This window comes from Tachypleus tridentatus, chromosome 8 (genome assembly GCF_004210375.1).
Source record: "Tachypleus tridentatus isolate NWPU-2018 chromosome 8, ASM421037v1, whole genome shotgun sequence".
Classification (NCBI taxonomy): Eukaryota; Metazoa; Arthropoda; class Merostomata; order Xiphosura; family Limulidae; genus Tachypleus; species Tachypleus tridentatus.
The window spans coordinates 94,382,541-94,397,038 of record NC_134832.1 but is presented as its reverse complement, the minus strand read 5'-3'; the positions used below and the strand labels follow the sequence as shown (position 1 = coordinate 94,397,038).

Below are 14,498 nucleotides of genomic sequence, written 5' to 3'. Positions count from 1 at the left end.
GCAACAAGTCATACAGCAGTTGTGGTAAGTAAAGCACGGTGTCTTGTAACATGACAATATATGACCACAAGGGTTAGTGGCAATAATCGCCCACGTTCTCTAGGCAGTAATACACAACATAATGAAGATGAATATCCGTCTGGAAATGCGACAAAAGTTATGCGTACATTAACTGCTTCCACAACATATTCAGAAACGTACAACTGTAAGAACAATAATGAGCTGGAGAAGACGGTAGTGCATGGCGAAATGCATGTGTTCCTTAACAAATGTAACAAAACTTTTGCCATTTTCTACTAGCAATGGACGGAAAGAAGTGGTATATGATGTGCATTTCGTGAAACTTTTTCGATGTGATTCGTGATCATTGCTCGATATTATGCTAGCAAAAAGTTAAGGATTTAGAAGAGAGGATAAAAATTTCAAAATAAGCTCTGCTTATTGTCAGGTCAACATTCAGTATTTGGTCATGAGGCTATCGGGTTATAAGTACACTAGAATATGGCTTACAGTCATACCTTCCGTTCAAACTTCGCATACATAAAACAACTGGTATTTGTGGTATTTCAGACGAAAACAAATGACCAAGTTGCTGAAAGTGGTGTCTATGGATTTCTATGTGATCATATTGCTGAGCTTAAGATCAGATTTCTATTTCTGATAGGCAGAGTACAGATAGCCCATTGTGTATTTTTCCTTAACAATAAACAAATAAACGGTCTGTTGAAATGAGTGCTGAGAAACCATTGTCATCTTATACTAATTAGATCATGGAAAGCAAGAAGAGAGAGAAATGATATAATTTGAACATGACAACCTTAAGGAAACATTTTGCATTGGAAACTACTTTGGACGTTTATTTTCAACTTGCACTGTCTTCAGACAGAGCATTACTCCACGTGGCGACATGCGCTTCAACGACATGGTGAAGCTCAAAACTCATTTTTTAACATAACTTACTCAACCTTCATGTGATAAATTTTATAATTAGTAAACACTTTATAAGAACGAATAATTATTGGATAGAAGACAAACACTTTCAAGTTGTTCAGTGTGTTAAAAACGAGCCAATCAATGTGTCTAGAAAATCATTTCAGACACTCTTTTTTTTATACTTTATAAGTTTATTTCAGTACTTGTAGATTAGAGTTCTATCAGAATCTATACTTTGTTTATCTTTAAAAGTACTACTGAATATAAAACTTTTTTGTAATTCACTTATTACTTACTAATGCTTTACCCGATCTATTTATGCTGTAGTTTTTGTTTTCAACTAAAATAATCGGTCCTATTCTAATATTTCAGTACTTGTAGATTAGAGTTCTATCAGAATCTATACTTTGTTTATCTTTAAAAGTACTACTGAATATAAAACTTTTTTGTAATTCACTTATTACTTACTAATGCTTTACCCAATCTATTTATGCTGTAGTTTTGGTTTTCAACTAAAATAATCGGTCCTATTCTAATATTTTACGGTTCAGTGGCGACCATAGTCACAGTATCAGCACGTTTTAATGGTTTTAATGCTCTTTTTAATTACTAATCGAAGCTCAATAGGATCTTCACTCTACAAGTCGATGGTTACATTTTGCCTCTAAAGAGGCAACAATATCAATACAATGACATTATGGGCTAAAGTGCGATTCTGAACAGCAAAACCTATATAAATATATCCAGTGTAGATTGTGACTACAGCTACATGACCTTAAAATAAAATACAATGGCAATTTAATTTTAAAACAATAGAATAGCAGGTTACATTATTATAAATTTACTGAAATATAGTAAATGAATGTAAAATAATGAATAGCAAGTAAATGAATCACTACTGTAATTGTAATGTGCTTTAACTGTTTGTTTTTGAATTTCGCGCAAAGCTACACGAGGGCCATCTAAGCTAGCCGTCCTTAATTTAGTAGTGTAAGATTAGAGGGAAGGCAGCTAATCATCACCAACTCTTGGGCTACTCTTTTACCAACGAATAGTGGTATTGACCGTCACATTATAGCGCCCCCACTGCTGAAAGGGCGAGCATGTTTGGTGTGACAGTTTCAGTGACAAGTGGTCACATTGTACACACATCATAACACTGTTCCATAACTTGATGATGACTATACTACAATGTAGGGTGAATGTAAGCACTGGCTGGCTTACTTTCCATTTGTAAGAAGTAATGGGGAGTGAATTTACTGAGATATACCACACCTTCCCCAACACCATGAAAACTGTTAGCGGCCCTCATCTTCTTTTCAGATTGAGAAGTGTTATATGATCTCTTTAATAATGCTGTTTTGTCGCTCATTTTCCAAATATTTTGGGCTAGCATTTCGTTTTATAGCTTATAGGAAGTATTAAACATAAGATACCGTGCAGGAACAACCTTTATTTCTTTATGGCATACATATAAAACGTTTTAGTGCAACAAAAAGAAAATCACTTTTTTCACCAAACGTAGGAAACTTGGTAATCATTCTTTTTCCTTTACATATCTAGTGTTTTTTTCAATAACGCTTTTTTTATTAGATCGCTTATGTTACAAGTACATTTATAAACAATGTCTTTACACATAAGTTTTAATTTGAAATGACTTAAGGTGCGAATGTTTTGAATTAGGGACAGTGCGGGAATGTTTCTTTTTACTTATAAGATAAACATGTTATCACGAACAGTGACTTAGTCCTTGTGTTATCATTTGTAACATTTTTTTTTTATAAAATGCATAAATAGCGTCATAATATTTAACGCGCGACTTTTGACACTTATGGTTTAGGTTTTGTTTTTGGTGTTTAATGTTTTATCCAAATGACTTATCACCCTATCGGAAAAGTTGGCATGCAATAAATACACTAATAAACAGTCATTGTTTTTTTCGTCACAAAGTAGGTTAGGTTTAAGGAATAGCTAAAGTGTTGTCAGCTCTCTGGCAATATCCAGATCCGGTGATATGCCTATATAGTCATGTTAGTGTTGAGTTTTCTTCTCCTATCGTTGTTTATATACGGAACAGACTAACCTTAAAATTAACTGTTTATGCAATTGAACAGATGAAAACTATACTCGAAACTATCGAGTACAATGTTTTTTAAGGTAAGGACACCTACTATATAATTGACAGATGATGTGTATTATTTAACACTTCTTTGACACTTAAGTATTACTATATTTAATTTTTGATCATTCGAAGAAAAGATACTTTAATGAATTTCCCGTAGATCTGGTTTGCGTGCAATCGTTTAGTTAAGACTCTTTCAAGAACTGTATTTACTTCTTTCGTTAACAAAACAAATATATTTGTAACGAAGTTTTTCCAACTCTTGTACATTTCGTCCATTGTTCCTCTGGAGTTGTGAAAGCGTTTCTAACACGTTTCTGCTATCAAGTCTTACTTAGTCAAAAATTCGGTTTCCACTAACCCGTACTTCCAGGTTTCATTCACTGTCAATCTACCAGAATTCTCTGTGGTTCTCCATAATAAGTTGCTCACTAATCTGTTCACCCAGTACTTTGATTCTCTTGTCATTTTCTAGATTTAAACACTGAATCAAGTTTATATGCGGCTCAGTATTGGGCGACTATGTTATAAGCCTAATTACTTCTAATGTGTTTTGTTCTGAGTCTGTAACTGAAGATTATTTAGTTTATATTATCTCCCCCTTACAACATTTGTCTGCTTATCCTCTGTTAATATATACAAGGTATCTTTATCTAGTTCTTTCCAGCTACTGCTACATAAGACGCTTCAGAACGACGTACTGATTCACATCACTGTCGTCAGAAGTCTCTGCGTGCTGAGGATTGTTTACGCTAATGGATAGTGAAGCTATATTTTCTATACTGTGACTTACTTTATCCATTGTAATCACAAGCTCAGGTGGCATCCTCAGTTTGAGCCTAAATGCTTAAGTTACTTCACCAGGTTGGTCTAGCATGTCCTCGTGGTTAGGGTACTCGTCTCGCAATCTGTGGGTCACTAGTTCGAATCACATCACCGAAGATGCTCGCACTTTCAGGTGTGGGATGATATAATGTTACAATCAAACCCACTATTCGTTGGTAAAGAATAGTTCTAGAGTTAGTGGTAGGTGGTGTTGACTAGCTGCCTTCCTTCTAATCTATCACTTCTAAATTAGAGATAGGTAATCCAAGGTAGCCGTCGAGTAGTTTTGTGCGAAATTTATGAACAAACAAATAAACTTCATCAAGCTATTAAACAATTATGTAACCGTATGATTAGAATAATGATAAACAGTATAGAAATCAAAACATGTTATTAAGTCAATCATTACTATCAGTTAGGACTCTTGTTCAACTGTTACTCTAAGTTTTGTAAAACAATATTATACATATCAGTTCCAGGTCCATTGTTTATTAGTTTACATCCCTTAAATTAAGTTATAAATCTAAGAAAAATATATAGCTCACAATAGCTCCTACAACTCTAATAAGTTACTCAGTTGAGTTGGAGCACTTGTTGGTTGGTTTTATGTAGTTATTATTGTTAGTATTCTTATGTAAGAGCAGTTATGATTATTACTGTTCCAGAATTATAAGCAATGCTTCGTATATTGCCCGGGTACGGTCAATACACAACAGGGACAGTTATCTGAATACTCCGTAGACCAGGGTGGACAACTCCATGGCCACTGGCCACATGTGGCCAGCGGATATCACAGTTGTGGCAAGCTCGAGTTTAGGAATCAATTTTTCCATCATTTATTTTTATAGCAAATTTTGTAATCAGTAACTGCACTGCCTCACGTCATCGCTAATATTGTGCTCTTCATCACTGTCACAGACTCCGCCCATTCTGTAATGTTAGTCTGGTTTAAATGTTTGTTATCGAGTGTGCGTTGTTTTGCATGCGCTTGCAAACATATTTTTATTGTGCAACTTTCAAGTGTTTAAATATATTTTGTTTGCAATCTCATAATATGGATAAGTGTATAATTAGAAAACAAAAGAATCCAGATGATGGTGAACACTCAGAAAATAAAGACAACTTAATTGATTCTGGCATTACTATCAGAAAAAAAAAAAAAAAATGGCGCATGACTGGAAAAACAAGAAACGAGAATTTAATGAAAGTTCGGAGTTGAAATTTGCAGTGATTGTAGCAAATAATAAGCCAATGTGCCTTTTGTGTAACAAGGTTTTTAGGAATAATAAAGTGTACAACCTTAAGCAACACTTTAACAATTTTCACAACGAATTTGATGTACAATTTCCAGTTGATAGCAAAATCGTTTGAATGAAATTAGCCGTATGAAAGCACAACTTCATGAACAAAAGGGAAGCCTAAAACAATTTTTTATCATCGATAGAACCACTTACGTTAGCTAGCTATAAAGTAACTTGGATTCTAGCTTAAACATCTTTTTTTTTTATGCTGAACAAGTAAAAGAAATATTGATTGTGGTAACTGAAACTCTGTTGGAGAATTATGATTCAATAATAAAAGATGATATTCTTCAAAAGGTAAATAATATGCAATTAAGTCGAAGAACAATTGTTCGGAGAATGCTAGACTTAGCAAATGACCGCCAATTTCCCGTCGTTGTACAGGATACAGTTGGAATTTGACTCCAGATCAGGTGGTGCACATTCGCTGTTGAGTCTAAAATTGTGTTTTCATAGGTACTCTAAAAGTACATAGTTCATTACTTATAAGGGCAACAGAGTTGACTCCTTCGCCAGGGTACAGAGTCAAATAAAAATTATTTGTCTGGGACTAATGCCTATAAGTACATCCCTTGCTTCTATAGAAGTTTATTTAACCATTATATATCATTTAATCTACTTCTAATTAATAATCTTATTACTCTGGGACGTTAAATAAAGCAGCGTTACAGTCATGGTTGATGTGACGAAGTTTCAAGTTTAATTATGTGAATTCGCAGGCTAACTCACAAAGGCAGTTATTGTAAAGTATCTTAAAAGTTAGTTCGTGGACGAACAAAGCAATGAAGCCAACTATACAAATGTTCACTGTTACATCGTTCTTGTTTTGGAAATTCAACATTTCAGTATTCAAATCTAACCCTTTTGAATTAAAAGAGGTTTTATTTACAATTACATTTTTCTATTAGTTTATAAACAACTTCACTTTCTGTAACATTTACTTAAGAAGTGAATCGCTATAACACGTTTCTGTAGGTTCAGATTTCACATAGAATCTTATAGCTTTCACGTGTAGGGTAAACTGATGATGAAAGGATATTTTAGCATTTCAGTTGTACATGTTATACTAGTGCTTCGCTTATTTAAATAACTATGAAGTATTTTATCAATTACAAAAACTGGAAAGTTATTCTTTCATAAGAATTCCTTAATGTTATTAAATTGTTCATGCAGGACCTCACATTCACTAGATATTTCAATGAAATTTTCTTTAAAAATGTTCTTTAATAATTAAGAATCAATTGAAAATGCCATTGAAGGGTGCATCCGAAAATACAGTTAAGATATGTGTTTTAAACCTAATTTTGGCCTAAGATTTTTTTTCCTTAAGATTTGAAGACCAGATTCCAACCCTACATTCAACATACGTAGTTTGCAAATCTGTTTGCTCTTCCTATCCGCACGGCCATATTGGTTCTACTAAAAGAAAACTATTGAAGTGACTTCAATTACGTGCTAACCTAATATTTTCCAATACGTTAGGCGTACTTGAACGTATCCTAGGGTCTTAGTAAGGGCCAGTGATGAACACAACACAGGAATTAATTTTTAGAATTTGTATATACTAATATTTACTTTGATTAAAGCAAGCTGTCTAGTTAGATTAAAACTAAAAATCAACCCATTAATAAATATAACTAATTAAATATACTTTCTAACTGATAAAGATTAAAATGATTTGCTTTATCAGTTGGATGCTTTTGCTGTTAACGATATTTTAAACCATAAACCCAATAACATATTACGAAGTTCGGCTAACTTAGGAGAATTAGGCTGGTCTCAAATGCTCAGCTAAACTAACACTGCAAAATAAAAATAATATTAAAATATTGAAAGTGATAAACTTTCAATTTACTATATATATTAAACATTTTTGCCAATAATGTTATTAAAAGTATATAAAAAACATAAAGTTCATCTCATTTACAGAAGGTTTCTTTGTTTTGGAATTTCGCAAAAAGCTACACGAGGACTATCTGCGTTAGCCCTCCTTAATTTAGCAGTGTAAAATTAGAGGGAAGGCTGCTTGTCATCACCAGCCACCGCCAACTCTTGGGCTACTCTTTTACCAACGAATAGTGGGATTGACCGTAACATTATAACGGCCCCACGGCTGAAAGAGCGAGCATGTTTGGTGTGACGGGGATTCGAACTTTTGACCCTCTGATTACGAGTCGAGTGCCTTAACCATCGGGCTATGCCGTGCCCCCAAATTAATCGATTAATGTGACGAAAATAATCAACCATTCGAAATTGCTCATTTATAATGTTAATGTTCTTTTTATTATTCCAAAAATTGATTACTCGAAGTCACGATTTACTGGAGTGTCACAAAAATAAACAACTAATTAATTTAGATGTTCAATTATTGCTGTTTTCGATTATTCTAAGAATCTGTTAATCGAAATTAAGCTTAATTCGACTATCACGAAATTATCGACTAATTTCGAACTCGGGACTCTGATTACTTTTTTTTGCCCTCGGTTATTCGGTTTATCCAAGCAACAGACATGTACCATTATTTTAGTTGGTTGTTAAACACAAAACTACACGTGGGGTGAAACATGTCGTGATTTGACTATCTCGAGTTCGAATTTCGTTACCACTAAACTTGTTCACGTTGTCTCTGTATTTAAAAGTTATTATGGCTATCTACCATTGTTACTAATTTTTTAATTGTGCACTAATAGAGAAAAGGGAACTGATGGTAGCACCCACCGCCAACTCTTTGACTACTTAAATGATAAGCAAAGTGTAAATGTATTTTTTTTACACTGTGCTATTTTTCTAATTTATAACTGCATAAATATATTATTTAATGCCGTATAACCAGGCATGGATCTAGGGTGGATTCACAGTGCCGCACCCATTCCACCCATTTTTCTAGATATTAATAACTGTATTGTTTATTGTTGCATAAGCGGATATATATCAAGGAATCCGGACACTGTCCATTGTTTTCGATAATTAATAAACTTTGTTCATTATTTTATAAACACGCGCGGATGTAGGGTAGGGTGCCGAACCACTGCCTTGTTCTTTTTTTGTTTTTCACAGATTAATAATCGTATGATTTTTACGTTGTATAAGCAGGTGTAGGTCCATGGGTATAGCTTTAGGAGTCCAGACTCACTCCAGTTTTTTATTTTGTTTTTCAAGTATTAATAACTGTATTCTTTAAATGTTTCGTATACAGGTGTGGATTTAGAGGAGGAGATCCAGGGAACTAAATTTCTGGTCATTCTTTTCCAGAATTATTATTTAATGTTATATAAGTAGGCGCAGAGTTTCAGGGGGGGGCTGAACACTCTCCTTTTTTTTTTTCAAAATTAATTAACACCTCTAGACACCTTTAAATTATCAACTAGTATCAATAATAAGTATTACATGTTGGTACTTTTATTTCATTGGGCTATTACTTATCGTATAAGCCTTACCTCATTACAAGTTCTCTAAATGTCTTCTTATTAATGAAATTTTCTGTTGCTTTCAAACAGATGTAATCATGAACCATAATAGTGGTTCATAATAGGAATCGCTCATTTGCCCACCTTCACTAGCATTTAATATCTTTCCGCCAACCTACCGAAAAAATGGCAGTCAGTATTGCAGTACACCCAGGGTAATATTACTAAACACACCATTGCGCATGGTGTAGAGTAGCTTTTAAGTTTAATTGAATACCTGGTGCTCCGCATGGCGAGGTAGTTAGGGCGCTTGACTCATAATCTGAGAGTTGCGGATTCAAATACTCTTCACACCAAACAAGTTCGTCCTTTCAGGCGTGGTGGTGTTATACGTGAAGGTCAATTCCAATATTTGTTGTTATAAGAATAGCAAAAGAGTTCGCGGTGGGTGGTGTTAACTAGCTTCCTTCCCTCTAGTTTTACACTGATAAATTGTAATTTAATGTTTGTATGTACCATAGCGATTAGTATATTATCGTTGCAACTGCATTGATGTTTGTTGCGTATCATTTGTTTGCAAATAGAGTTCCTGGTCTTTTGGACACGACACTGCTGACAGTATCACAGTTTTTTTTTTTTTTTAACCACTGCATGATCAACTTCGGCCATGTTACACAAACGTCTAAAACGTTATATTAATGCCGAGACTGTCTCTCACAACAAAAATCTCTGAGTTGGAAAGATGACACAAAGCATCGGATCGGCAATCACGGTGATGACAAGTGCCGAATTGCAACCAACATTGTGTGATTGCAAATTTTATGGATATTGCATATGATAGATATTGCAGATGGAGTAGCCATCCTTGAAGATGGTTATAAAGAATGGTAAGAATCGTACAAGATGGCAATTCTAAGTGCAAGTGACTTGGAAATTTTGTAGCTATATAACTGATTTAAAGTTACAGATAAAGTACTTAGGAACGATAACTAACCAGAGTTTAGGGTCGTCATAGTGAAAGAAGGTCGTAGAGGTTTCACGACCTGAACTAAATCAGAAATGGAGACGGTGGAAGGTATATTAAAAAATTTTTTTAAATTTATTTATTTTGTAGTTTTAATTTGTCCTACAAGATGGGACAGCCGAGATGGACTTACGGATCCCTTGTTGTCCATAAATATTATGTTATGTTAACCAGTTAACTTTTATCATATCAGTTAATATTTTTAATTCTATTGTTATTGTATCGGTTAACTTTTTAATACAATGGTTATTATATCAGTTAACGTTTTAATAATAATAACCAGAGGGCCTGCTTTCGAAATGTTTTTAAAAAGTCGCCATTTACGGAGTCATACCATTTGTATTTCTCCATTCTTTTTAGCCATCAACAATACAAAAAATGTCTTTCTCAGGGGGATTCTAACGCCTAAAGCGATGAAAAGTCGATTCTGTAACAAGTTTACGTTGTTAGAACTGTAGGTGTCATAACTAGTGTTTTTTAATGTGACCAGACGTCCCGCTGTCTCCCAGAAACTTTAGGGGACGCGAAAATGTCTTACTTTAATATCTCTAATTATCAAAATAAATACTAGTAAGCACTACTGTGTTATGACTGAACATAAGGTTTACCCTGTCCTCATATAATATAGTATCCTTTATTTTCATATATTCATGTTCAACTACATAGATAATTATACATTTATTAAGGATGTGATAACACGAAATTAGCTTATTTGTTGTCTCATAATACACCGTTGGGTGTTAACCATTGAACTTTACAGTCATTCAAATGTTATGTATTAGCGTTCATTTCATAGTGATATTATTATAACTTACAAAACAATATAAAATTTTTGCTTTATTTCAGGATATGCAGTAAATATCAAAAAATATTTTTGAGAATTTATTTTCACCTCTGTTATGTGTTGAATTTTTACAGCCTATTTTTTAAAGACAGTTAGAAGAATACAGCGGTTGAAAAGTTACCAAACCAAAACACATTCATTTTTTAGAGGTGGAGGTTGGATATTGTAGGAGACGTATACGATTCAATTAATTGGATATAATCGATTGATTAGCCTGTAGAATGTAAATATTATTAATCGCTAAGCTATACTTATAAGACGTTTATATTATACTCTGTAGTGGTATATACGTTCTCTGATGAATAAATGCTATTTCGGACTTATAGTTCCGTTTGAAGTCTCTACAGTCGAATCGGTAAACAATGTGATGTAGTGAACGCTATTCCGTACTGCTTTCAGTCACTATTTAGAAGAATTTGGTGTCATTTATTCCTCACAATTCTTCCATTTAATTTTAACAAGCAAGTGACTTTCAGGCTTCAGTCTCAAAAGTTCTAATCACCAGTGTCAGGATACAACATATGAATCAAGAAAAAAGACCATTCGTATATTTGAACCTGATATTTCAATCTAAAAAGCTTTATATTATAGTAATAAATTGTTTAATATCCTAAGAAACGATCTGATTATGCAATCTGTCGTTATTGACAAGATGATGATTTCTAGTAATATATAAAAGTATTTTCATAAGACCTCCTAATCTTTTCTTGTAAGATTACTTTCATTAGATCTCCTATCCTTTCACAAGGTTACTTTCATTGGATCTTCTAAACTTTCGTAAGGTAACGTTCATTAGATATCTTGACCTTCTGTGAGATTACTTTCACTGGATCTCCTAACCTCTCATAAGGTAACTTTCATTAGATCTTTTACTTTCACCAGATCTCCTAACTTTCTTTAAGGTTGCTTTTCTTGTATGCTAGTAAAATTAGCTTGTGTGTTTTCAAGACATATTAGTTTATTTTTGGTATAAAGTCACAAAATATATAAATCTAAGAGTCCATGAGCGATAGTAAAAGAGAATATGTTACAATATTTCAACCACACTACATCTATTCAAGCAAAACAATTATGTTATCAACTAATTAATCTCCTTATGTTTTACACTAATGTCGAAATCATTATGTCTATATATTAAATATATAGCCCATATATATATATATATATACAGATTTGCACTTAACTGAAAATAAACAACAATTAAATATATTTGCAATAGTGTTCTGTGTTTTCACGTTCGTAACACAGATGAATCTTTGAATTTCCGTGTTTATTTATAAAATAAGCTTTAATGAATGAATTCATGTTTATTTACGAAGCTTTGAGGGTGAGTCATAAAAATTAATTCCTTATTTCTGTTTGTTTTTTTTCAGAAGTCATTCACGTTAATATTTGAAGCATTAGACCACAATAATCATACCAAGCCTTGTAAGTATTTCAATTCCAGCAGAAACTAAATTTTCGTGTAAAAATTTCAGTGTCATGTGTATGTTTGACTTAAATGATTTATTGCTTTGTACTTCTAGATTTCTTTATTTCATGTAAATATTAACAAAGGTTGATTTCAGTAATATGGAACTTCAGAACAAATTTATTTTCCTCTGTTAATTTTCATATTCAGGGTTACTGATTAAGAAAGTTATTGATTATTTCATCTCTTTTATACTGTTTCACGGTATGTGTGGTCTGTTTTCACGATATCTATGTGTGGTCTGTTTTTACGGTATGTATGTGTGGTCTGTTTTCACGGTATCTATGTATGGTCTGTTTTCACGGTATGTATGTGCGGTCTGTTTTCACGGTATGTATGTGCGGTCTGTTTTCACGGTAAGTACGTGTGGTCTGTTTTCACTAAAGTGTTTACGTTTCTTTCTTTTTTTATCCTACACGACGGTGTCAACTATAAAACTGCTAATAAAACCTATGTCATGGGTAACCGAGTGAAGCAAGTTTGACTGTTAAGTATATGTTTAGAGCTGTGAAGTTTGTTGTTGAATAACGAGTACAACATAACAAACAAGGTTTTACCTGATTGGTGGAAAGGAAATAAAATAAATTGTAAGTATATGTGGTCTGTTTTCACGATATCTATTTGTGGTCTGTTTTCACGGTATGTGTGGTCTGTTTTCACGATATCTATGTGTGGTCTGTTTTCACGATATCTATGTGTGGTCTGTTTTCACGGTATTTATGTATGGTCTGTTTTCACGGTATGTATGTGTGGTCTGTTTTCACGGTATGTATGTGTGGTCTGTTTTCACGGTATGTATGTGCGGTCTATTTTCACGGTATGTATGTGTGGTCTGTTTTCACGGTATGTATGTGTGGTCTGTTTTCACAGTAAGTATGTGTGGTCTGTTTTCACGGTATATGTGGTTTGTTTTCATAATATGTATGTGTGGTCTGTTTTCATGATATGTATGTGTGGTCTGTTTTCACGGTATGTGTGATCAGTTTTCACGGTAAATATATGTGGTCTGTTTTCATGGTAAGTATGTGTGGTCTGTTTTCACGGTATGTATGTGTGGTCTGTTTTCACGGTATGTATGTGTGGTCTGTTTTTACGGTATGTATGTGCGGTCTGTTTTCACGATATGTATGTGTGATCTGTTTTCACGGTAAGTATATGTGGTCTGTTTTCACGGTAAGTATGTGTGGTCTGTTTTCACAGTAACTATGTGTGGTTTGTTTTCATGATATGTATGTGTGGTCTGTTTTCACGGTATGTATGTGCGGTCTGTTTTCACGGTATGTATGTGTGGTCTGTTTTCACAGTAAGTATGTGTGGTCTGTTTTCACGGTATATGTGGTTTGTTTTCATGATATGTATGTGTGGTCTGTTTTCATGATATGTATGTGTGGTCTGTTTTCACGGTATGTGTGATCAGTTTTCACGGTAAATATATGTGGTCTGTTTTCATGGTAAGTATGTGTGGTCTGTTTTCACGGTATGTATGTGCGGTCTGTTTTCACGGTAAGTATGTGTGGTCTGTTTTCACGGTATGTATGTGTGGACTGTTTTTACGGTATGTATGTGCGGTCTGTTTTCACGATATGTATGTGTGATCTGTTTTCACGGTAAGTATATCTGGTCTGTTTTCACGGTAAGTATGTGTGGTCTGTTTTCACAGTAACTATGTGTGGTTTGTTTTCATGATATGTATGTCTGTTTTCACGATATGCGGTCTGTTTTCACGGTATGTATATCTGGTCTGTTTTCACGGTAAGTATGTGTGGTCTGTTTTCACGGTAACTATGTGTGGTTTGTTTTCATGATATGTATGTGCGGTCTGTTTTCACGGTATGTATGTGCGGTCTGTTTTCACGGTATGTATGTGCGGTCTGTTTTCACGGTATGTATGTGTGGTCTGTTTATCACGGTATGTATGTGCGGTCTGTTTTCACGGTATGTATGTGCGGTCTGTTTTCACGGTATGTATGTGTGGTCTGTTTTCACGGTAAGTACGTGTGGTCTGTTTTCACGGTAAGTATGTGTGGTCTGTTTTCACGGTATGTATGTGCGGTCTGTTTTCACGGTATGTATGTGCGGTCTGTTTTCACGGTATGTATGTGTGGTCTGTTTTCACGGTATGTATGTGCGGTCTGTTTTCACGGTAAGTATGTGTGGTCTGTTTTCACAGTAAGTATGTGCGGTCTGTTTTCACGGTATATGTGGTTTGTTTTCATGATATGTATGTGTGGTCTGTTTTCATGATATGTATGTGTGGTCTGTTTTCACGGTATGTGTGATCAGTTTTCACGGTAAATATATGTGGTCTGTTTTCATGGTAAGTATGTGTGGTCTGTTTTCACGGTATGTATGTGCGGTCTGTTTTCACGGTAAGTATGTGTGGTCTGTTTTCACGGTATGTATGTGCGGTCTGTTTTCACGATATGTATGTGTGATCTGTTTTCACGGTAAGTATATGTGGTCTGTTTTCACGGTAAGTATGTGTGGTCTGTTTTCACAGTAACTATGTGTGGTTTATTTTCATGATATGTACGTGCGGTCTGTTTTCACGGTATGTATGTGCGGTCTGTT

General features: G+C 34.2%; 1 protein-coding gene across 4 annotated transcripts in view; it reads left to right on the top strand.

Moving 5' to 3' along the window:
- LOC143222971 (protein jagged-1-like) overlaps positions 1 to 14,498 on the top strand; it is a 152,562-nt gene that overhangs the window by 49,061 nt on the left and 89,003 nt on the right. For all 4 annotated transcript variants that reach the window (XM_076450254.1, XM_076450255.1, XM_076450253.1 and 1 more), the window contains exon 2: positions 11,830 to 11,884. In XM_076450254.1, the coding sequence (XP_076306369.1) occupies positions 11,830 to 11,884 (55 nt within the window). The remainder of the gene's footprint in view (positions 1 to 11,829; positions 11,885 to 14,498) is intronic.